Source organism: Nylanderia fulva, unplaced genomic scaffold (genome assembly GCF_048542155.1).
Source record: "Nylanderia fulva isolate GAGA-0341 unplaced genomic scaffold, ASM4854215v1 Scaffold5, whole genome shotgun sequence".
In the NCBI taxonomy this organism is placed as follows: Eukaryota; Metazoa; Arthropoda; class Insecta; order Hymenoptera; family Formicidae; genus Nylanderia; species Nylanderia fulva.
Window position 1 is genome coordinate 4721193 of NW_028190587.1, and position 25332 is coordinate 4746524.

Consider the following 25332-nt stretch of genomic DNA (forward strand, 5'->3'; position numbering starts at 1 on the left):
TATCCCGTTACACACGCACGAGCAACGTGGTCGCTGCAATTTTGTGGAATTTACCTTTATTACATTCTACCGTTTTTGTTTATTTTTGCGTTGGATTATTATTGCATTTACGTACGCGCGCGATTCAGAAGTCGGTGATGCCAGCGCGGTGAATAATTGTAATCGAGTTGTAAAATGCGTGAGAGATGCAATAAAGCGAATATAAATAATCATGGATAATATAAAATAATAAGTTGATTAGAGTTTTAAAAAATACTTATAACAATATATGCTTAATATATAATTATGAAAGATACATTAAAGGTCTTTTTATGAAAAAAAAAACTATTTGCAAATGTAGAATAGTTTAATATTTGTAATGTCTTTTAAGATATGCATACTTTTAATGACTAACGAATTTTCTGTTGGACTTCCAAGTTGCCAGGAAGCAGTAACGCGCATTTTAATATGTCATGGCGTTAGTCGTGAAATTGTTCTCGGCCACTTTGCCAGAATATTAAGGCCAGGAGTCTGTGCCACAGTAGCTTCTGAGGCGTCCGCCGTAATGGTGTGTTTATTGTAACGAGCGAGTCGGAAAAACGTCGTAAACTTAAATACCAAATGCCCGTTTCTGTATTACAGAGAAATACTGCAATAGAATTCCAAGCGAAGTCGCCATATCGCGACTTTCAAAACAATTTTCAGCTGAGTAGTTAAATTTAAACGGATGACATTAACAGATGATCTATTATTAATTATTTTTGCACTTAATTTCATGTTTTTTTTTCATGAAAAATAACTCGGTAATATTTGCACTGTAGATTATCTATTATAAGTCACTTTCGACCAGATGATGCCACGTATTTTCAAATGTCATTTACGTATTTTCAAAAAAACTAGCTCCGGAGGACGAGATTAAATCGATATGCTTCGCATACGATGTTTTTGATCTCCGAAGAGAAGAGTATAAATTTTTATAAACAATTTAAAAAAAATTGAACAAATTAGAAGTTCAAAAGATACTAATGGCTCCATTTTACTCGTATTTACTTTTCAATAAGAACTGTCTAAATACACAAAAATTAGGAAAATTTGTGGTTCATATATACGATATTCCAGTTAAAAATATATTTTCGGGAATAAAAAATATCATTTACTGCGTTTTGAATCAAGTGGTATTTTTTAACTGTTGATATATACGTGCACACGCGTGCGTTATAACACAATTTGCATATTTTGTCGCATACATCAGCTTTTCTGCTACTCGATGTTTCCCAATCTCACGCACTGTTTCCAGTCGACGGAGCCCGTATCCATCGTATCATATCGTATCGTATCGTATCGCATCGCATCGTATCGCATCGCTCGAACACGGGGAATACGAGCGCGAATTTACGTGCTACGTGTTCCGCACATCATAAATCGTAAAGTTACGAAATGGACGTATAGCTCGCTCTCGGAAAATGCTGTAAAGCTTTCGTGGCTCGGTGTTGAAAAGTATGCGCGCGATGCTACGAATTTTTAAACGCTATACCACAAATCTGAGTTACAGTTAACATGAGAAGAAGCTACCCGCATGACTTTTCAAGATAAAATTCGTGAGCTATGTAATATATGTTTGTGTGTATATGTGTGGTGTTAGCAGATAATACACAGAAGAGACAACTGCGCAGTTATACATATAACAAGATTTATAAATGTGATCTTCATTGATAACAAACGTTAGTATATCGCTTTATACGAAGTGTTAGAATAAATCCTTCCCAATTTACTACAAGCTAAGCTGGCGATTTTGTTTAAGCACGCATGCCGTATTTTTCATCTTTCCCTCTTTGTGCGTGATAAGAAAAATAATCCCCGATATAATAGCACAATGAAACGGCAAACATTTTTTACAACGAAATCTCAGACGGGAGGAAATTCATATCGCCGACACGATTCGAGAAGATTTCTTCGATCTATATGGCAAAGTTCTATTAGCTAGAGCACATAAAGTCTGGAAGAAGGTAACCTCGATTTGTGTGCGCGCTGAGTAAAAGAGCAAATTTACAAATCGTATAATTACATTTGACCAAACACTTCTATAGCATTTTCGTTTCGCATTTAATTAATTAATTCGTAAGATATTTGCATACACGTCTTCTCCTATTACTAGTTTTACTTAGTCCTTCGGAATATATTTTCTTTGCTTCATGCTGCTCAAATGTCATTAAATTATCAACAAATCTGTGCGCGTGTATGTTTTGACGTTTCTTCATTTCTCATCACATTTTATTAGGTTTCTCCAGGGTCGAGAACGATAAAGTCACAATCTGACCCTCGCGTAATTTATTTTGAAACGTTAAAAGAGTCACGATCGAAGAGTGACAGACCTTCTATCGTGTACTTTAATTAGCGGCAGCGGATGAAATCAGTAGCGAGGAAAATAATGTTGGAGAGTTTGCGAACTAACAGGTTTCAACGTGCTGATTACAAAACAGCGCGAGGCGAATGTGCGTGGCGTATAAATACTTTTGCTCGAAACGGTTCTGAAAAGTGTAAAGTGAACAAAATGTTTGCGCATTAATTCGACATCATCCGACATCATCGTCGCGCGTAAAGCTTTAGAACAATATATATTTGACAAATACACACGTTTCAAAATGAGAAAAACGAGCTTTTTGTAGACAGTGGTGGAAAGCGTTATAAGAAAGAGGAAGAAATTGAAGAAGGAAAGGAAAATGGGATATAGATAAGAATTATCTTCAGGTGCTTCTGTAAAAGACTTAACGTGTATGATGGGTCGCAGAATTGACGCGTCTCTTCTACGAGCTAGTATTGAAAAATCCAACGAAGAAAGATCGATTGGCACGAAAAAGTAAGGAACATAAACGAGATATATTCTTCCATCTACTATACTGATATTGTGAGATTAAAACCCTGTAAAATCGTTTTTAAATCTCATAGAAACTTGACAAAGAGAGCGCGTTATTAAAAATTATGTACTTTTATCAATTACAATTATTAATTAATTTATTTAATAAGATAAGAGAGACTACATGTTATAATCCACAATATACATATGTAAATTTAATTAAATATTCACATGTGATTTATCTTTCCATTTAAAGATAGCATTGTTGACGCAATATTCGCGCGCGCTATTTACGTTTCGCGCACAAGAATGGCACGGAATATGAATATTCCGGAAAGTGAGAAAGTAGAGGCGTTTATGCGCGCTGTCGGGCGGCTCGAAAGCCCGATTGTTGGCCAGGAATGGGATGAGAGTTAACGTGCACGACGGGTCGTAGGATTGACGTGTTCCTTATAAACCAGAAGAGCGAGGCGAAGATAGCGCAAACGGAGGAACCATCAGAAAATGGAGGAGGAGGAGGAAGACGACCGCGAGAGGGTGGATGTGGATGGAAAGGATGACGCTTCCAGGGAAGGAAGCTACCGAGGGTAAGATAGGAAGGCACGTCGCGGCGTCTGCGAGCCCGTGGAAGCCCGATTGTTCTCAACCGACTCTGTCTCATTACTTCGAATTGGCTAGCCGTAGACAATGCCAGCGGGGTAATACGATTATCCGGAAGATGATTTTCAGCGGCCACCCCTTCGTTTTCATCCGCGTCCCCTAGCCCTAGACGTCCTTTTACGCTCTTACATTCCGTCCCTTATAGTATAAACCCTTTTTCCGAAGCGTGTTCAGAAAATCGGCACCGCGGGACATGCGAGATTGAAAAGGGAGGCAAGCACGAAGGTGACGGCGACTTTAAAGAGACGATGGACCCCCTGACACGTGCATTTCCACGTCTTATCTCGCACGTGAAGATAAAAATCGGAGGATTAAGTACCTATATACACACGGCTCCGAGGTCGAATATTCAACGATGGTTTTTGGATAGAGGAAGCTTCTCGAGCTTCTCAAGAGAGAAAGGACGAATGCCTTTTTCTAACGCAACAAAAATGGAACTGGCTTTCCTAACGTATTCCGTGAAACTCTCGTTGCACTTTGCCGTTTGCTCGAACATTTCACCGCGCGCTCTGACTTACATCAGAATTCGCTATGGCGAACTCTCCGCTCCGTTCGAGCATGTTACGCGTGTCTGGTATTCAAGAGGTAATTCAGTGCGACGATCGAATCTACATTCGACGACGTTTGGCTTCGAAATCTTTGGCTAATAAAAAGTTGAAACGTGTTTCCGGCAGAAATTACGTAAATACATTTCCCGCATTACGGAAAATTTCTTTTTGAACCCATTGAGAGTTTTACTTCCGCAATTTTGTAAGAGTGCTCTTATTTTATTATTTTACATTATTCTACCGTGTTTTTAATGGAAATGAACCTCGGTTGCTAGCATAGTTTGCCAGCTTGAAATTTCCATCACAGGTATTTTCGTCAGATAATGCAAACGGTATTTTTTGATGCATGAAAAACGTGAGTTACCTTAACACAATGAACACATTTATCTCACTCCCACATTTTCTCTCCCTCCCTCTCTCTCTCTCTCTCTCTTTCGCTTTCTCATATAAAGGTAAAAAGATGTTTAATATTTCAACAGATTTCAAAGACGAACTCGGTCAAATCTCCTCGTTTTAAAGCATGAGTTCATCCCTTTTGCTTGTTTTTTTTTATTTGCAAGCATGCCACTGTAACTCGACTTTCATCGTGTCGTTCATTTGAATTCCTTTTTCCAAGTTGCTTTGCTTAGGAAAGAGTCGTCGAGCGCATTGAACAAAGATTAGATGAGAAAAACTGAACGACGAAAGAAGATGAGTTAAAAAGATAATAAGCAACTAGAAGCATGATGTTTTTATTCATCTACACAGACATGAGAATCGAATCTTGATCTTTAGCTAATAAAGAATGCCCTTTTTCTCAGAAAAAATAAAATATTTCTCTGCGAAAAGAATCGATTTTGTATTCTGCCACAGAATAATTTATAATAACTTGTTTCAACATAATATATACATTTTTTTAAACTTATATCTTACTGCACGAGAAATTTTCGCTCCGAAGCTTTTACATAATTTATCATATTCTGGATTAATAAAAACAAATAAGATAGAATAATTCATAAATAATTTTTATATTCAAACTCAATTAACATTTCTTTCATTTGCGTCATTTAGTGACTTAAAATGCGAATAATATTATAAGAAATTTTAAATATAAATTTCTATATTGATAGATAAAATAAAGACTCTAATATAAGTAATAGAACAAGAATAAAAGGAGTAGATTAAATTGTTATGTTATAATTGTTATGCCTTAGTTTTCTAAGGATAAGAATTTTATAGTTAAAGAATAATTTATTTTTTTATTTAAAAAATTATGACATGTGTTTGAAATATATTACTGGCTATATAATTAATTTAAAGAACACTTTAAAAATTAATAAAACTTATGAAATGTGTAAATAAATAAATATTAATAAACTTACAAATTCGACAATGTTAGAATTACATTTGTGATATCTATCTTCATTGTTTTTCATCTTTCTTGAAACCACATATATTTCTATATTTGAATAATTTTCAAATTCTAAATTTTCAAGATTCTCTTCAAGAAACTTTCAGAATTTTTGAGATTCTAAAATTTTTGTTTTAAATCCGGATTGGGATTTTAAATGTGACATTACGGATTCTCTTTTCAATATAACTTTGAGAGAAAAGGTTAACTTATTATTAGAAGTAAAAGGAGTTGGACACAAGATAACTGCGAATAAAGATGCCGACTAAGAAGACAATGAGCCACATTGGGCAAGTTTTATTTTATTTCCGGAAAGATAAAATCTTAAGATATTAACTGGCGACGCGACTTAGACTTGGACAAGACGACATTTCCACCTCACTGTAGGTTTTCATTCTTGAGAAAAACTGTTCTGCATTTCAAATCTGGGGAAAGCCAGGTTGCTTCTTCACAGATGGTCTATTCAACTAAGCGATGGTGAGAGAAAAGAGAATGGGGACACTCGTTCAGACAAACGGAAACTAAAGGAACATTTTTACATCGATTTCATTATGTCATAGGATATATTTGCTTATGAACTTATAAGCTTATAAGCTTGATCACACATTATTTAGATTTTAGTAGTTATTGTAAATTCTATTGCAAAATGGAGCACGAATAACACGAATATATTTCACATTTTACATTTATTATTAATATAATATAAAAATATATCTTGTATTAATCAATTTAATCGAAAAAATTTAACATCATAAATTTTATCTATTAAAATTTATCAAATTATTTTTTAGTGTGTTAAACACAGATACTACAAAACTTCATTAATAAATAAATAATTTTTATTGCGTCGCTTATATCAAAATATCACTTATTTTTTAAATAAGGAACTAAATATTATATATAATATTTAAGCTTAAAATCTGATTACTATACTCATTTAGCTTTTCTTACATAGTTGATCTCATTTTGACAATAACATGAAAAATGGATAATGGAGAAGCGATATTACGCACGAAAAATAGCATAAGAAAATCCAGAATTAACCGACGACAACACGATTCCGGATTTAGCCGAGAATGCTTGAAGCTCTTCTGCATTTCAAATTGAAAAGCTAGGCGGAAGAATCGTCTAGTGGAAAATGGGAAAAAGGTCGAACGCGATATCGGGCTAAACGGGGCGACGTGAGAAAGCAAGAAAAGCTGTGAGAAAGAGAATAGAAGCGTTTTACTTGAAGCGTCAAAATCATCGCCAAGATGTAGCGAATTTAATTTATCGGCAATGACATAATAGGGGATGAAGAAAAATTGGATTTTAATCGAAGTTGAAAGAAAGCACGGAAGGAGCAAAATTATAATATCAATTTCTCTCGTCTTAATCAATAACATTTCTTCAATTACTGAATCTTTTTTTATGCGACAGTTAAATCGTTTTTTAATTAATCTGTATAATAAAATCATATATGTATAAAAAATAAATGTTCTTGCTGGACAAATACAATTACTCTGTTTCTGGTAATAAAATCAGTTATACAAATATTACAAAAGCTAATAATATAAACGGGTAGTATTAATTTATGAAATATTGCATTTATTGGTTTATGTTTATATAATAAAAAGTTAATAGTTATATTAAATAAAATATTGCAAAGAACCATTCATTAATTAATCACAGAAAAAGTGAAAAGTTTTTTAGCTTAATTTTGAAAAAAAAAATATTTAATATTAGACATTAAAAGAGATTTCAATTATCTTCGTTGTTTATATTTTCAATATATATTATAATAAAATTGTCTACTTTAAACTTTACTAACCAAAAACTCCCCAAAAATTTTACCAACACTAATACTAATTGAATTACTATAATACTAATACAATTTTATGATTTACAATTTATTATATCATATAAAATGAAATATTTCGCACAACGAATCTTTAGAGGAAAATTAATTGATTTCGCTTGTGTATTGATAATATTGATTATGATGGATTTTCCAGCAAGTTAAACAAATTGTCACCGAATGCTAAATGTCTATATAGATAGGTCATGTATGTAAGTAATGCGAGCGATGCCGAAATCATTACCAAGTCAAATATTGAACTTGGCTAATTTGTTATCGGCGAGAAAGTAGAACGACGTGTAGAAATCTCCCTTGCCGGCAAATTTGCCCTAGTTACTGAAGTTATAACGTTGTTAAACACCCTTGGTCGACTTATGAGAGCTGGCCCGGCCGAAGAAAATATATAGATCACTCTCGAACGGATTCTCGTGCATGAAAATAGGCGTCTGGAATAATAAAGGGTTTTTTTCGGAAGTACTTTAGAACGAAGTTTAGACGATCACGCTTGAAGTATTAAATCGGATAAAACTCTAATCTAAAGTAGTTTAGAAGAAAATTGTGTAAATCATTAAGCAAGAGGATTTTTTGTCTTACATTTTTTCTGACTACTATTTTTATCCTTTATTATGCAGAGCATATTTTCGATAAATTATTTTGCAAATTTATGATTGATTAAAGATATATTATTTATACAGAAAAATTTTAACGTGCTAAAAATTGAAGAAAAGTTTCATTAGAAAGTTTTATTGCACTCGCTCATATCTTTGCTGAAATAATACATGCGTATATCAATGCGATTTGCATATTTAAAATATGTCACGAGTTTTTTCAATATAGCGACTAAATTCTTAATAACATGAAGTATTATATTGTCTCATTTAAATCTATCAGACCATCTTTCATTTCGATTTTTTCATCACTTTGATTTATGTTTTGATAATATTTAATTTTTCATTTTTTAGTTCTCAATTTAAATTTATTATTGAATCTACTATCGCGGATGAGAGAAAAGAATATCAGACGAAAATTTCTGAGTTGGATGCAGAATTAGATGCAGAAGCTTTTCACTTACACTGCTTATTACTGAGTTACTTAGGCTTCGTAATATTGCATTAGATATTCTACTACATGACAATCTCTCATTAAAAACACACATTGCATATTTTATTTAATCTTACAATATAATCTTAGATGTTGTTATATCTAATATTCTTCTTTAGTATGCTAAGAGAGGCTCTAAAGTAATAACTCGCATGTATGTACATCTATGTGTAACCCATATACATACACGCTTTCAATGATGCAGAATGAAATGATTTGCTCGCGGATAATGAAAGCCTTTGTGCATCTTTAGTAGTCACTATATAAGAGTTCACCGGACACCTTTTAGAGAGAATCTCCACTATGACAGTCATGAAACTACCGTCCGTCCAAAGGACAGAAGAACAGAGAGCAGAGATCCTCGAAACTGTCTCGAGACGCTAGCACTTATCGTTGTGTAACTGTTTGCCCAACCACGTAGACAGACCATTTACCATAACGAGGGAAACGCCAGCAGAACCTGGTACCGGCAAAAGCTTGTAACAATGGTCGCTCGCTTGCTTTGCCCTGCAATCCTTCTACAACCCTGAATAACCTTCCTTCTTATATCCGCTTGCAATTCGCCTCTTAATATTTTTTCTAAGTTTTTTTCGAGATTTTATTTCAGTCAACTCGACGCTTGGAGAAAGCTTCATAATGATGTTACAACTTCTCATGAATCGCGTGTATGATTTCCGTATAAATTCTTACATTTTTTATCGATCATCTATTATTATTATGGGGTGCATCTTTAAGCTAAATAAAATTGTTTTAATAGATCCGAGAGAAAAACATCCTTAAATCGTGGTCACAGAGCATTTGTGTCAACAGCGTTTCACGCGTTAGGTGGTGTTCCTCGTCGTTTCCTCTGCTTCCACGACCTTTCGTCCATTAAGTTGTCTCTCGAGGAAGTCGTTACCACAAGGAAGGTGTAAGAGTAATGGTGCTGACCTTTTGCAAAATATGACATAGTCGTGTATGTAACGTATATGACGCACAAGTATACATGCATTTTCCATATTTAATATGATTCCATATTTCTATAAAGTTAGCATTTTATTCGATTAATAAACATTTATTAAATATTGTACGATGGCTTGCAAAAACATGAATTATTCAAATAGTTAAGAATTCTAAAGAAAAGAAATGAGTTTTTAACGCTCAAGTGCGAATGCAATGTATTCTCGTATAAACTCGTGTGTTGCACTGTAAAGGCTATATTTTAGGCACATATATCATCGCAGATCGTATTATAGCCAAGCGAGATGGAGACACGGCTCCTTTATTGCAAGCTTCGCGGAAACATCAATAATCTCAGAAACTTTTTAAGCGGCTTGAACGTTCTTTCAAAAACCATAGTGCTTTATACGCCGATAATCGATGAGAACGAAAGAATATCGTTGCGAATTCGATCAAGTTTCGCACCACAAAAAAAACATTCCGTTCAAATATCTCAACAAATCATTACAAATCAACGATCATCTTTGATCAAAATCACTGGAGCGCGTTCACAGATTTTCAGATATATATACTTTGGAAAGGTTTTCGATTTAAACTTCTCTTCGATATTTTCAGCGCGTTTGATATTTGTTTGACTGTTTGTGCTTTCTTAAACATTTTTATTTAAATAGAGGTTTTGATTTTCTTATTTTAATTTAGTCTTTATTTTATCATTTATTCTATATATGAATAATCATTTTTAATGCAATTTTTTTTCATGGAATAAATTGACTTTAATAAATATTGTATCATATTGATTTATATATATATAAGTTGTATATTATTCAAAGCATATTATTTAATATAGTGCATAAAAATACAATTTAGGTTAAACAATATAAATTTTTCAATGAGTAATATGGCAAAATTGACAATATGTCATAATACAGACCTATATTTTAATATTCTTTATAATATTAATATTATGTGTGAAAAATATACCGAAAGATTGAAACACTATTTTATAATAATTTTTTGGTAAAACGCGATAAAATTTTCGTCAGATCGAAATATAATAGACGATACATGGTATCATAGTGCGTGATGTAATTTTTCAATTTATATTCCTTCTAAACATAATAATAAAATCGATACGCGCTAACTTTTTGACCAATTTCTCGAGATGCAGGGCTTATATCGTTGAAGGTAGCTGAGAGGGCTGTTTTCCAAGGGCGATGCGCTCGTCTGAGCGCAAAATCGCTACTCTTCTTTCGCCGGTGACCCGTGGTAGGGATAAAGGAATCGAAGGAGAGAGAGAGAGAGAGAGGCGGTAGAAGGATCCTTTCGCGGGATGCAATTTATCCTGTCGCATTAGATTCAAAATAATTGATCCCCCGGGCGGATGGAGAATAGCGAGTCATTACTTCAGAGTGATAGCACCCCCATCGCGGTGCAGGCTGGAGGAAAATAAAAACTCGGAAATCACCTGCTCCCGATGAAAAATTTGACAGCCGAGAAGGAGCGAGCTAAGAAGATAGGGAGAAAGCCGCCGGGCTCAGTACCAGGGCGAAGTAAAGATAGCACCTCTCTGCAGAATGGGCTTTCCGCAGCTGCAACAATCCGGAATTCGTTCGGAAACACGTCGTTTGACTTTTCGTGCAGCTGACTACACGCGATTCTCTCTCTCTCTTCCCTCTTTCTTTCCCTCTTTGTTATTTATCTGTCACTTTGCACAAGAATTGTGCGCTAATTTTAGCTCAAAGCATATTTTATCAATCTTTCGTAGTAATTTATACGCTTTTTTAATTAATTCTTATTGCGATATTTTTCAAATTGTTAAATTATAAGAAAAAAATGAGCCAACTAAAACACGAATATAAATAACCCGAGCAAAATTATGAATAATATTTGATTATGCAAATTAATTTTTATCCAAAGAGAGAAATTGATCTATATATTTTCTATTTTTAAAAATATTCCTCCAGACATATTAAATTATCACAATTTTGAAATAATTTTGTTTATCTGTACTTTTTTCATACTTGACAATCACTGAAATATATGTTACACAAAGCTTTATTATTATAAATGTTGTACTTACGTATATCGAGTGAGTGTACATTTGTAACTGGACCAAACAGCATCAGCAACGTACATAATTTAGCGATTATCGATAAATAATCGGCCTTCATGTTCTCCGTTGAGTGATGACTTCATGAGAGCACTCGACGAATAGCTGCGAACATAATTATAAAATATTTATACATTAGAGCGCGCGCACATTCTTTTATTTTAGCAGTTGTGCATAGTTGATATTTGTTGTTGCAAAAGGTAGCGCTAGTCAAAACAGATTCCGCGGAAACCCTTGAGAATTCTAGTTTGATCTCGCCAATCTCCGGAATCAATATTTAAAGCAGAAAAGACGGACTCGGTTCCTCGTACGAGAACGTGCTTCGGAAGTCCAGTGATATTGCCTTGCCTTCCAATTTGCTGCCATTGTTTTCAGGTCGGATAAAACCTTCGATCGCCCTTCGGTCACGTCTCTACGCGAAGCACCTCGGAGATTTTAAAACCGCCTCTCGAAATATTTTCTGCCCCGGAACGCGCGCCTGAGGTGGAGGCTCAAGTAAAAAGGAACTTAATCGACTTAAGAGTAAAACTACACGCGTCTATGTATTCCTTTTTCTTGGCACAATCCTGGACGACCAGTCAGCCCTCGGTGGTTTCCGTGGTACGTGCGTCGCCTAGAGAAAACATAGAGAGAGACCCGCTTGAAATCGAGTCCCCGCTCAATTAGCTGAATCTCGCGCTCGCGTGTTTCTCGCGATAGAGAACACAGCTCTGGGAATGAGCGAGTATAAGTGTGGATATGAAGGACAGATAGCGAGACAAATGTCAACTATGCAACAATTTGTATAAAAATTTAAATAGGAATTTTTATGACAATAGGAGAAGTAGACCACAAAAATAGTAAATTGCATTCTCTAGGCTTTTTGTAAAATGTAATATTTTTTAACAATCTCCTAATCATTTTGTGTAAAATCGTCAGACTAATGTTTGCATAATTTAATTGTTTGTCTATCTCTTTTTTATAATAAATGTATAAAACATTTTTTATATATATAGAGAGATATATATTAAAGAATGTGCATAATGTGTAACTATAATATTTCGATATCATTTTCGCGCATCGATTCGAAATCAGATGTAGGATAAAAGGAATCTTTTGTTTTATTTTTATTGTTATTGCAGCGGCAAAGATAGACTTTAAAACTCATGCGAGTATTGTAATGCGATGTCCCAATCTATCGCAAAAGAAAACCAATATCCTGCTTGAAACTAGGTGAAGAGTAATTAGTTACGTGAAGAGTAATTGATCGCAAATAGAAGGTTCAAAACTAAAAAAAAACTTGTTAGACTCTATGCAGCTTTCACGGCGTTGTGACTCCGTTTTTACTTTATAGATCGCAAATGTCCACGCGGAAGGAATTCACATCAATCGACATTAATTAATCGCTTTCGCTCGAAAGCGACATTGCGCTGTCACGCGATTTAATATCTCTCGCGAGGTAACTCGACTGGCAATTTACCCATAATAAATATCTCGATTTTTTTGGTCTAGTGCCCACATCGGAAAAGCAATACACACATACACACACAAACACACAAACATACATGATATAGATGATGTTTTAGTTAGTTACCGCATCATTCCAAATCTATATACACATGTCGACCTTTCCGTATTATGTTTAAGCGGAAACTTGTCGAATAGTGCATAGATTCAGAGAAAGAATGAAAATAAATTTAAAAATGAGAGCGGAGGGAGATGGAACTCTATATATACAAAATTTCTGCGGCTCGAATCAATCCGCTTACTCGAGTTGATGCAGATACGAAAGGATTTTGTTTACAAGTGTATATGCGCAAATAACATGAACAAACCGCGGATGCAATCACAACTCGCAGTCACCGTATTTACAGATGTTTATTTATGTATTCCACTATTAGAGAAACGGATATTAATGATAATGTGCGAGACGGAGGATTGAACGATGAAGCAATAAATATTGATATACGACAATTCTGCACCGCATTTTCCCATGAAAATTGCGATAATGATAAATTATCGTAAACATTATTCTAATAATCTTTATTATCTTGTTATTTCTGTGTATTTTGATAAATTATAACAAATAGAAGCGATAGTATTAAATGTAAATTTTTTATTATACATATAATATTTGGAAATTTTCGATTCGTACATATAACAGCATTCAATATTACAAATTCTGTTTTCCTACAGGATGTTCTTGATATATACAATAAGCACGGTATTTGTGACGAATATGATTAAATGATCGTTTGCACGATTCAATATTGTCACACGAAGCTTTTGCCAGTTACGAATAATTTCGCGAATCGCATTTTGATAGATTGTAAATGCAATGTGACGCCACACGGTTACAACCGGTTACGCCTGTGTGTTTCTTGGCGTACAAGGACATGCAGCATTGCTATCGACACAGCGTTAATTAGTGCACACTTGCGACCCGATGTTACCGAAATACCATTAACGGCCCTCACACGTACAGAGCGTAAACGCGGTATCGCCCCGTTTAGATCGCGTTTTCTGCTTGCCGCAAATAATTAGCAAACGGCCGGTTCCCCCTATATGTATAACCGCTATATAGCGATTTGGACATTGGAGGCGCAAATTAGGACGGCGTCTACCTAGACGCGTTTGCCGATAATTTAATTGATTATTGACGTGCGCGCGAGTACACACACGTGCATCCATACATCGATCTCTGCGTCGCGTCGCGTCGTGGAGAGGACGTATTTGCTCTCTTACTCTCATCTAAGATGTACGAGCGAAGCGGCTGCTTTGTTAGAGAATTTAGATCAAAGCAAGAGAATGCACACACATATCTGTCAATAGCAGACTTGATAATTAAATTGGTGGCAATTTATACATGTAATGGCTCGCAAAGCGTACCAGATCAATTAATATATCGCGTCGAAGAGCGTGATTTGGTATTAACATATTGTGAAAATATCGCTAATTACTTTGTAATGACTGTTTTCTTTCGATACACAATTGGGAACAATTATTGTTATCGTTACTTTGAAAGAAAAACGAATAAAACGTGAAAAGGTATATCTGCATAACACACATGCACGGTGAAAATATATTACAAAAATATATAAATCTTTTTATATATTTAGTCTCTAATCTCTTCATCCCTGTTTATTCTGTTTATTAAGATAAATGGAAATATAGTTAACAAAATGATGAAATATTCTCATACATATAGCAATATTATTACATTTAGTTTACAGCGAACTAATTAACTTTATAATGATTAGACAATAGTAATTGTCTAATCCGCACATAAACAATTAGCAATCTAATGTTAATTTATATTTCGATATGATACGTCATAACTGCGTTTATCTGCGAGTAATTAGTTAATTTTAAATTAGCCTGCTTGATGTTTAAATTAACCCGCTGATGTTTGCTAATACGCACCTCATTCGTACTATCGGTTATACACGTACGCGTTTCTATGTGCATATATGTACGTTCAAAGGGATCTCTTGCAGCGCAATATCGATCGTGTGATATGACGGCTGTGCCTCGTTATCTTGTACACGATATGTCGATACCTTGTGATACACTTAATTGAAGACATTTCGCCTCATTAGCTATACTGATTGGACGTCCCGGATTTCGCGATCAAATATTGCCTTTATACATCTCATCCTCTTGCGATGAATCATTATACATCACGTAAATTTCAAATTATTTTTTTTTAATAAAAAAAACTTTTTTTCCAATAAAAATAAAACGATCTATATTTATCTTATCGTAATAATTGATTTACAATAATATATAACTAACCTTAATTTTGACTAATAAAATTTTCATATTTATGCATTATTAAAATCGGATAATTTTAATATACAGCTTTTATTATTTTCGGATAATTTTTAATCAAATTGGTTGAAATTAGTCATACAAAGGATGCATTATTAATTAATTGCAGATGTAAAACAGTGTTACGTTTTATAGACTATTAAACTGATGTTGTGGCAAAACAGTTTAGTAGTTAGAAAATGACAAGGAGAAATTTTTGAAGACTCAGAAGTACTTTCCAAGAACTGTTCCGTAATGACAAGAACTCTAAGGCAATTTCTTCCTGCTGCCGTTGCAAAATACATTCGAGATTTTATGAACCTCGATAGCTAAAGTCAGTGAAACTTACGGATCGTACGAGGCGAAATTTCAAAAAACAAGTCAAGAGGCGGATGCTTACTTTAAACATCAAAACTATCATTTTCAGTTTGGCTATATGATACAATTACAGTCATGTATTATTGTTAAATATTGTTAATTTAAATAATACATGTAATACAAGCAGATTTTTTTTATTTTATACATTTTTAAATATTCCTTCTATATTATTTTTAAGCTTTATGGATCGCACAATATTATTTATTGATAAATAATAAATGCCTTCTTTTCTTTTGCCCGAGAGAAAGTTTAGTAAAATGCGAATACTAAGTCATCGTTATAGCTTAGCCGCCCACAAAATAATGAATCGCTTGACTTAATGCAAGTATGAGTTTGCGCAGTAGAAAATTGTAGCGAGAGGATAAATTACTTAACTTTAGTTAGCCACCAGCCACCTAAGGCTACCATAATTCCCATAAGAACCCCATTTAGACTTTCAGCGATCGTTTATTCTAATGCCGCCGCAGTGTGTGCGGAAGAGAGTCATCCTGTTCTCCTCTATACCTCAGCACCACGATGCACACTCGCGATTTTCAGCTTATTGTGCTCTCGCGCGCAATAAGCTAAGAAATTCCGCTTCGCAGATAACCGCGCAAACGAAAATCGATAAATACGCTCGCGAAATTACTCGCATACAAATTCAAATGTATTCCCTAATTACCATAAATTTTTGTCGATGCTCGGAAATTGAAAATAAAATCGCATTTATTTTAAATTTATTTTTAAAATACGTCTATACTCTCTCCCCGCAAGATTCGAATAAAAATATCAATATCCGTAAAGAGTTTTGCGTTTTATAAAACGCTATGTCGTGCAATGAGACTCTTGATCGTTCACTCGCGTAAGAGGATACTCGAACGGACTCATCGAATCGAGAGAATAACGGAATGTGTTTTCCGCGTGGCGAGCCGGCGTTTGTATTGCAGGTAGAAGTCGTAAGAATATCTTCTTCTTGTGATATTATATCTCTCGTGAAAAATCGCATTTACCGCGAAATCTCGTACGATGCGGAATGATAGTGGAATATCCTGCGTAATATATATATATATATATATATATATATATATATATATATATAATATGTATACACACACACATATATATATATATATATATATATATATATGTATATGTACATGTATTTCTGCATGTTCAGAACAGGAAGCTTAACTCTCACGTGGTTATCCGCGTGTAAGACGTGATCCCAAAGGAGGCTTCGTCCTGGATAGCCGGAACGCTGCCTATCCCGGTGGACCTATCGCTGGCTATTATCGCGTACCCTGCGGTTTTAAGCTATCGCGGCACGTAAGAGTGCCACGAGAACTTTCGTCCTCCCCGATGGCATTGCCCGCCTGCTTACCCTTCGCTTATCCTCCCTCTATATATATATATATATATATATATATATATATATGCCCGGAGAAATACCGATGTAGATTCCCAGAATCTTCTATATCCGGCTGTGCCGCATGTCCCGCGGCCTTCCATCGTCCAGGCCGAGATAACGTCAGCCTGTTTGTACAAGGTGTTAGACATTTATCAGTATGTATGGCATGGATGTATTCCAACGCACACGATGTGTCTGTAATATTTCACACGACTCGCAATTTAACCTGGACTATATCCAGGTCGACTAAGAACGCACGTTCCAAAGGCTGGTTTTTGGAGCTTCCGCGTATTATCTCGCAAGATTAAGTTTTGCACGTGTCCCAACTCAAGTTAATGCGCAGTAGAGAGGTGCTTGATCGATTGCAATAAGATTTATTAATGTTCAGAATAAAGGTATTGGATTCTTTTATCTCAACACGCGTAGTTATCCTGTGTCAATTTTTTCGACGAGATTCAAAGGTTACATTACATAAGTAAAAGGTTAAATTATATAAGTAACAGCTTTAAAAAGATCTGATATAATTGAACATTTATCGATATTTGTCGTATAGATTTTATCGGCAAAAATTTGTGGTTACTTTCATTATTTTACGCAATGTCGATAAAGAATATTGACATCTAATAGATAGCTTGAATAGTATTTAATACGTAGTCCCTTTTCTTTAGAAGAAGATATACGATTATTCCGTTAGTTTGTATTGCAATATAACTTCTTTTTGGAGCGCCGTATATCTATCGGGAACGTAACGTTTCTAAAGATCTCGAACAAATATTCGGTTTTTTTATTATGCTATTATTTAGCTCGATACTGCTACAGTTTTTTGGATCCACATATCACGTATTGGCGTCTTTTCGGTTCCACATATCCACTTTCTCTGTACTGCGTGACACAATTCGGTTGGTGCTCCATACCGTACAATATTGCTAAACGATATGTCCGATATAATATATCTTTTAATAGCGAAACGTCGTTTATAATGGAACAAAGCTACGTCTGTCGAGCTCATTTATTTTTCTTCGCGAGTCATGCGCGATTGGAGAAACGTTACTTCTTATTTGGATGCCATATATATTGATGCTAAAGATCTTCGAGGCTATTTTTGTGATGTTTGTTTGGCCAGGTATTACGTCTCTAAAGAATAATGGTGTACAAGCTTTAGCGATTTTGCAATATTCGACGCTGTATATTCCTTGGCGTAATGCATATTTATATCGCGATATGAATTACGTGGCTCGAGCACTTTTCCGCGATTTGCATTACCCTGCTGTTTTTCGGCATAATTATGCCGGAAAATTTATGCGATGTTATGATTGTTTTAAATGGTCTATTATTGGCTGCAGAAGAAATTTGGGACAGTATTCTATTTGTAAGGTATTATATAACATAATATATATCAAGCATTTTTTATTACAATTATATATATAAGAAACTAAAATAGAGTTGTATAAAAACTTACTGTGTTAAAAATACAATATGCATGAGAAGCAAATTAACAGATTTATAAAAAGAAAAAGTTAAAATATACATTATATATATTACTTATTTATAATACTTTCAAAATTATAGCTTTTGGAAAGCTAGAATATTCCGACTAATAATAAAATGTAAAATATAGCTTTTCTTTTGATATTTTTATATGTAGTAAATATCAATTAATCGTAAAATTAAAATTAATATCGTATATATTATCGTATTGATATTACGATAAAACAATTTTTGTATATTTATAGTGTAAGCTAAATTATTATATGCAAATGCATGTGACTTTGCAGACAATAAAATAAAAAAAACTTTGTAAAACAATTTCCAACATGTGCTAGCGTGCTTCAATGAACTAACCGGGGCAATTGTCATTTTCTAATAAATTAATGAGAAACGAGATACATATATGTATGTGTGATCCGGAAGTCGGCCCTTCGCATCATCGCGGCCTTAATCGAAGATGTTGGAGTATTATCGCGTACCATTGAGGCGCGCATTAAAAAGTATCGATAAACGATATCCTCCGATAAGTTCCGCTGTTTCTGCTTCTATTGTCGCGTAGAGCAACGTGTAATATACATTATTATCCGGCGCGGCACTGGGGCGCGTTTGTTCGAGAACGATTCTCTCTTCTCTTGAAACAAAAAAAAAACAAAAAAAAAGAAATCATATTTCCGAGAGAGAATGCGACCCCGGCCGCTGCGCGTCTACCAATGAATCATCGCTGCGCGGCCATACATCGCGCGCCATCGGGTAATTAATTATTCTGAAAGAGTACGAGAGCGCGGTATAACGAACACATCCTGCTTATAAATATTTCCAACGTAGGAGTTTTTGCATACCGGGTGCACACGCGCATCGAACCGTTCCTGTACATTGCATTATCGTATATTGCACGTACCATTCGAGCGTTATCTGCGTAAAGCGGAAGCGCGGAATAAAACGACCTGCTTCTGCAAAAGGAAGCGTAATGGACGCGGAACTTCATCGTGAATTCAATGCGCGAAATTTATTTAATTCGATTTCTCATATGCATGTATTCGAAATGCGAACGAAATTGCGGCAGGTCGTTCAGATATTCGAACATGGCCTCGTGTCATCGCGCTCATATATTTTTTTCGAACGCCCAATCAAGTTGACTTTACCTATATCAAATCTACTATTGCGTTAGAGACTTAATAAATGTCGATATATGTATGTAACTCGAAAATCTCGAGATAAATTAAGCACGATGACATAACGCGCGCGGAACGATTTATTGTTACGCGAACCATTAACCGAACATACATGCGTCCTAAATAACTAGCGTATCATTAAACGATACCCTCGATGTGTCAGTCCGCTTTCGTCCCGACAGTCGGAGCAACTCGCGCGTTAACATTGTAAGCTCGTATTCTGTGTCGCTTCCTGCTGCCAATAAATGTCATCGATGTTTCTTGCCATTCTCGTCGCATCCTTACGCGACGTCGGGGGTTGAACTCGTCCCTTATACGCAATATCTACCTTAAACGCAGCATCTATATTAAAGTCGCGTCTTTTAATTACCCTATTTACAGTGATTCTTTCTTAAGGACTCGTTAAAAAATGTAATGGATTAATCAGTTTGTTGAATTTTTTTTTTACGCAAAAAGAAATGAAATTATAGTCTTATCACCATACTCTCTCTCATGTCCGTCGTGTCTACGATTACGTTCAGTGCTTTCTCACACTGTCACCGACAGCCACGATGCACCGCACACAGGCGATGCACCAGCGTCGTTACATTGTTCGGTTAACCTCGCGTCATTTCAAGGGATACAATTTTCCTCCTACGCGTACGAAGTATGTCATTGCGATAAGAGCGCGTAATACGTTTCTCCTCCACCGCCATCTCTCCACCACCCACCATCAGCACCATCGCCAGCATCGTCTCCACGTCTACGTCTTTGTTCTTCCGCGGTGTCGGAGATATTCGCCATCCCTTTATAGACCACAAAGCGCGGCTCGCGTTCTCAGCTCGAGATCTCGTTTTCTTGCGATGGGCACCGCGGCAACTGTCAACGAATTCTCCCCAACCGGAAGGTATCTAATAAATCTCTGACAGAGAGAGAGAGAGAGAAGGAGAGACGAGAGTTTCTCTCGTCGCACAGATGCAATCGCCACACGAGAGGAATTTTCGGGGATATTTTGCGCGGTGATGAGTATTACTTTAAAACCATCGTATCCAAGTTCTGTCTCTAATGTCGCTATATCTCCGCGTCGTCGAGAAAAATTGCTTATTTAATCAGCGCGTTTGACCGGATTTTTTTTTGTTTTAAGTCTAAATGTATGTCAAAAAATAGCGAGCGTTTGCATTGAGAAAAAAAAAGTTGGCAAGTAAAAAATAATGAATTGCAAAGGCTGTGCGGATAAGAGTAAACATGTGAGATTAAACAAAATTGAAATATATGTAGATCAAATCAAAAGCGCGAGCGATGTAAATCATTGACTAAAAAATAATTGTATGCGAGAAAAAAATTGTTTTTTTTCTCATGGACGAATTCGGTTGTTCCACATTTTTATATGAATCAAATGTAAACTAGAATACAGCAAAGGCTTGATTTTAAAGAGTAAACCTCCCCAAAAAATCATAGATATTTTATTTGTTAAAAAAAAAGAACGCGGAAAAAGTCCCCTTTTTCCAGAGAATATTTCTTTCGTTCTTTTTCTCGACTATATACATATACTCGATTATTTTTTTTCCTCAACTTCTTCGTGTTTTCCTAAAAATCTCTCTTCCTCTCTTTCTTTCCTCTGATGTTTAATATAATTTATTAAAACCTAGGAACATCAAAATACATTCTTAACGTCGTGAGATTATCTAAAATTTCCTCACGTCCCCACGTTCTTGCTCGTCAGCTCGGTTTTTTTAACCCTCGTGTATCTTCGCGCATAAAACATTCATCTTTCGCGACGATTAATAAATTATGAAAAATCCCGCGATAAAAAAACACACCTCGTGCCATTAGACGAAGCTAGATACATCTCTGTGTACGTCGCCTTTTCCAACGGAAAAGCAGAATCGAATCGGTGCTTTATGCTTATCAGCGACGCCGATACGTCTGACCGTCGCATATCCGTACCTATATTGGTCGTAGTCGGAAGCGGCGTGCATACGTTATCGTTTGGTCGCTCGTGTACCAGCGGCACCTCGAACCTGGTCGATCTCGGGTGACGATAAAGTGCGAGAAACACGTGCGACACGTTTCGCCGTTGCGTTTTGTCCACTTTGCACCCCTTCGCTTCCCCTATCGTCGTGCTTTATCGCAATCATCGGCGACCCTGGTCGCGTTAAAGCTGATCATTAATAGATATACACCGACTCTGTGTCTCGTAACGTGTAAAGCTATAGTCGTGAATATAAGTTCGAAAGGGCGCACACGTAGATATCCTTGGATTACATATATAGTAATATCGTATATATGTTACGGATAAAAACATTACCATTTACATAATAGATCTGCTGCTTAAATTTTCAGTTTTTAATTTATTTATTCGCTTTCTATCGGAGAACCGTAGATTAGATTCTGAGAAAGTATTACGCCTATCGCTTGAAATCGTCGTCGTTCTAACATAATCGCACGAGGCGTGAAAAATTCAGACAATTGTTGGTAATTAATTTACGTAATCGAAAGCTAATACATTTACGTATAATGCACGTATGGGATAGAAATTTAAAAAATAATGCAAGATATTCCGTGCGTTGCGTTTCGTGTCATTGCGCTGTTAGACCGGCAGTGCTGCCGGAAGCGACGTGTAATTTACTACAGTTACATTTAATCATTAATGCAGCATACATACGCTGTGAAGATGTACGAATCGGATAACACAATAGCGTCAATGTATATAAATAGTTGCAGCGAAGATATATACACATATAACAGCGTCTTTTTAGTTCACGAACGATAACAGTTTGCAATTTATTCTTTTATCTTATATATGAAAAACATTTGTAAATGATATCCAAGAAGATACTTTATTACTAACTCGTTTATATAATTTAAAACACAGAAAAACTGCTATTAAGCGCAAATAACAAACTGGTAAAAAGTAGAAGTTATAGAGACAAAGAAAGAAAAAGAATTAAGCAAAAAAACTTTAACATTCACAACCTGATTTTATCCTCCTTTGATATTACACGAGAGTAGCATGTTCTCTTCTCCGGCCAAGTCAAGTGTGAACAAGAATCTTTGCCCCCGACAATGAGATGTCCTTGAAAGCTATTTTATGCCTCGTAACGTCAATGAACGTCGTTGTACCTCGTCGCGTCTCGTTAACGTCTAACGTTGTTATCGAAAGTGACGCGTAAATTACCATTCAAACAAGGTATTCAGGCGACCAGCCATTCGCTACTTGAATGAGCAGTTTTCTTCGGTATACGAACAACCATTACGATAAGATATGAAAAATGTGCCCGTTATACACATTTTCCCATCACATCACCCTCTTTTTACGCCTGTTTAACTTAAATAATCTCCCTTTAGCTGCCCCTCTGCTCTTTCAGGGAACTTTTGCGTTTCACGAAAACACTGTTCTTTCTGATGTTCATCGTACATACATACATACATATATATATGTATATCCCGGATCTTTTTTCCCATCGCGAGAAATTATAGCTCCTTCCTTCCGTAATCCATCGGCCAACGTAAATCACGAATGCAAGCAACAGCGCCGCGAATGCGGAGTTCGAGGATCGCCGCTTAGCTCTTTCTCTCTCTCTCGTCTCAAAATTATGGTTCCGACAAGGCGCCTTTGAAATATTACCCTTTAGTTTCAAAATCTTTGCCACGGGAACGATGATTAATTTGCATGCCGTACGACTATATGGGATCTCGAAATAATTTCCCTGTCGCTTTATACGCTGACCGAGATCTTCGATTTACGACTTTAATAGGTGACTCCGGAAATCTTTGTGGAAGAGATAGTGGAAGAGAAGGTCAAACTTTCAATCTATGAAAGATATCGCTATTGCCTTTCCCTGAGTTACTCCAACTATCTTTCCTCTTCGTCTTGCTTTACCCCCTTCTAGATGCTTCATTATATAATAAAAAATAATAGAGAAAATACAATCGACATCGACTCCATTTGAATTAACATCTTTTAGAATTCTAACAGATTGGATTATTTTGTTATTATTTTTATTGTAAAATCAGAAATAATAATTCTTCTATTTTCACATAATCAGCGAGTCAAATAATTCATGTAAAAGTGCTATTACATATGCATAATAGGATTAATCGTTTAATATTCTTAAGCTATCTTACGCAAACGGTTTTCGATTCCTTTAGGAATTTAGATCGAAGTGTATGAATTTCAAGCTTTAAGCATTGTAATTAATGCTTTATATTTCTTGCTATCGTTTGAAATGCAGCAGTTATGAAACGCTTGAAATTTATCATGTCGAAGAACTTCAGCAGCATATGATTAGATACAAAATCTAAGCTCAAATGAGGATGACGATTACGTTAAATGATGGCGGCGGTATTAATTAATTGAGGTAAAACGAGACTCTCTCACACACACACACACACATATAGCATTATTAACGTAAAATATTTGCACACGTCTGAGTATGAACGTGCGCCGCGAGGGATGCTTGATTATGGTTTGCGTTGCCAATTTTCCGACGCATCTCGCGCATCAGTTATTCGTGCGATGTGGTATATGTAATTTGAAAGGAAAAGAATTTCCATCTTTTCTTTTCTTCTCTTTCAAGTCTCATGTTAACAAATCTATTTTATACGTTTTTTTTTTTCCTATAGCAAATTGCTCTTATATTTTTTGTAAAGTTATATAAAGCATGTAATACCAATTTTTTCCAAAGCCTTCGTTTCGTCGTTATCTGCCTCTACTGGCGCACACAAATATTTATTTCTTCAAATTATTCATAAGCCAACACTTGAACGCGAACGTATTGTGCGCACGTCTCTCCTAGCGAGATTTTTCGCAAAAACGGCGACTATTTCCGCGCGATTTTTCTTTATAGACGATGTGTACGGGGTGAAAAGAATTAAGTTCCGCTGGATGTTTGAAGTATTCTCACGGCGAAACGAATAAACTCGTTGCAACGCTACAAAAGTGAGGAGCGTGAAATAGCGCTCGTTGTTATTTTTGTCTACGAAACTGTTGCTGCTGCTGCTGCGTGCTCAAGAGAGCCGCGCCACGAATAAATGGGAATGAAACACAAACGCCAATAAGAAAAAAAAAATAAGTGAGAATTCTTCTACCCAATCGTACTTTTACAATCCTGTCTCTCAAATTGCTATTGATTGCCGTGAAACGAACGTTCTTGCTCTACATACGGGCGCTTTTTGGAATCGTTGTTGAGGCTAAAGCAACGAAATTATTGTGCAAAATGTTTTCGTATATATATCCGGTTTCCTCCGGGCGCTGCCCGCCCTTTCTTTACGCGAATTCTTCCCGAAAATAAATTGGATGGACGAGAGGTATCCGTTCCAATTTAACGAAAACGGGAATAAAAGCAACATACCATTTTCCGGTGCACCTCTTCCTCTTCGGTTCTCCTCTCACTTGTGTCCATTTCGTCACTCAGTCGAGCATGCAATATGTTCGCGCACGACTATACATACGGATATACGTGTAAGTGCATTTCCACTTTGAAAAAAGCGCGACGCAGGTGGCAGGGCGTACTGTACGACAGGGTGGCAGAAAGAAAGAAAGAGAGAGAGAGAAATAGGGGTTGGGTGTGGGATAGGAATGGGACAGGGAGAATGTTACAAAAAAGAGGGGGAGATATATAAAGAAACGGGAACGCTATTCCCCGCAACGTATTTCAGTCATAGAAGCCGCTTTTGAAATTCTGACGCTTCGTCAGTTCTCTTTGGATGCATTCGCAG

At 35.8% G+C, this 25332-nt stretch overlaps 1 protein-coding gene across 1 annotated transcript in view; it reads right to left on the bottom strand.

The window, feature by feature from the left end:
- The window catches only part of LOC114941644 (discoidin domain-containing receptor 2), a 75309-nt gene that overhangs the window by 28773 nt on the left and 21204 nt on the right, over nucleotides 1-25332 (bottom strand). The window contains exon 3 of the mRNA XM_029316685.2: nucleotides 11389-11523. Within this exon, the coding sequence (XP_029172518.1) occupies nucleotides 11389-11479 (91 nt within the window). The 5' untranslated portion in view covers nucleotides 11480-11523. The remainder of the gene's footprint in view (nucleotides 1-11388; nucleotides 11524-25332) is intronic.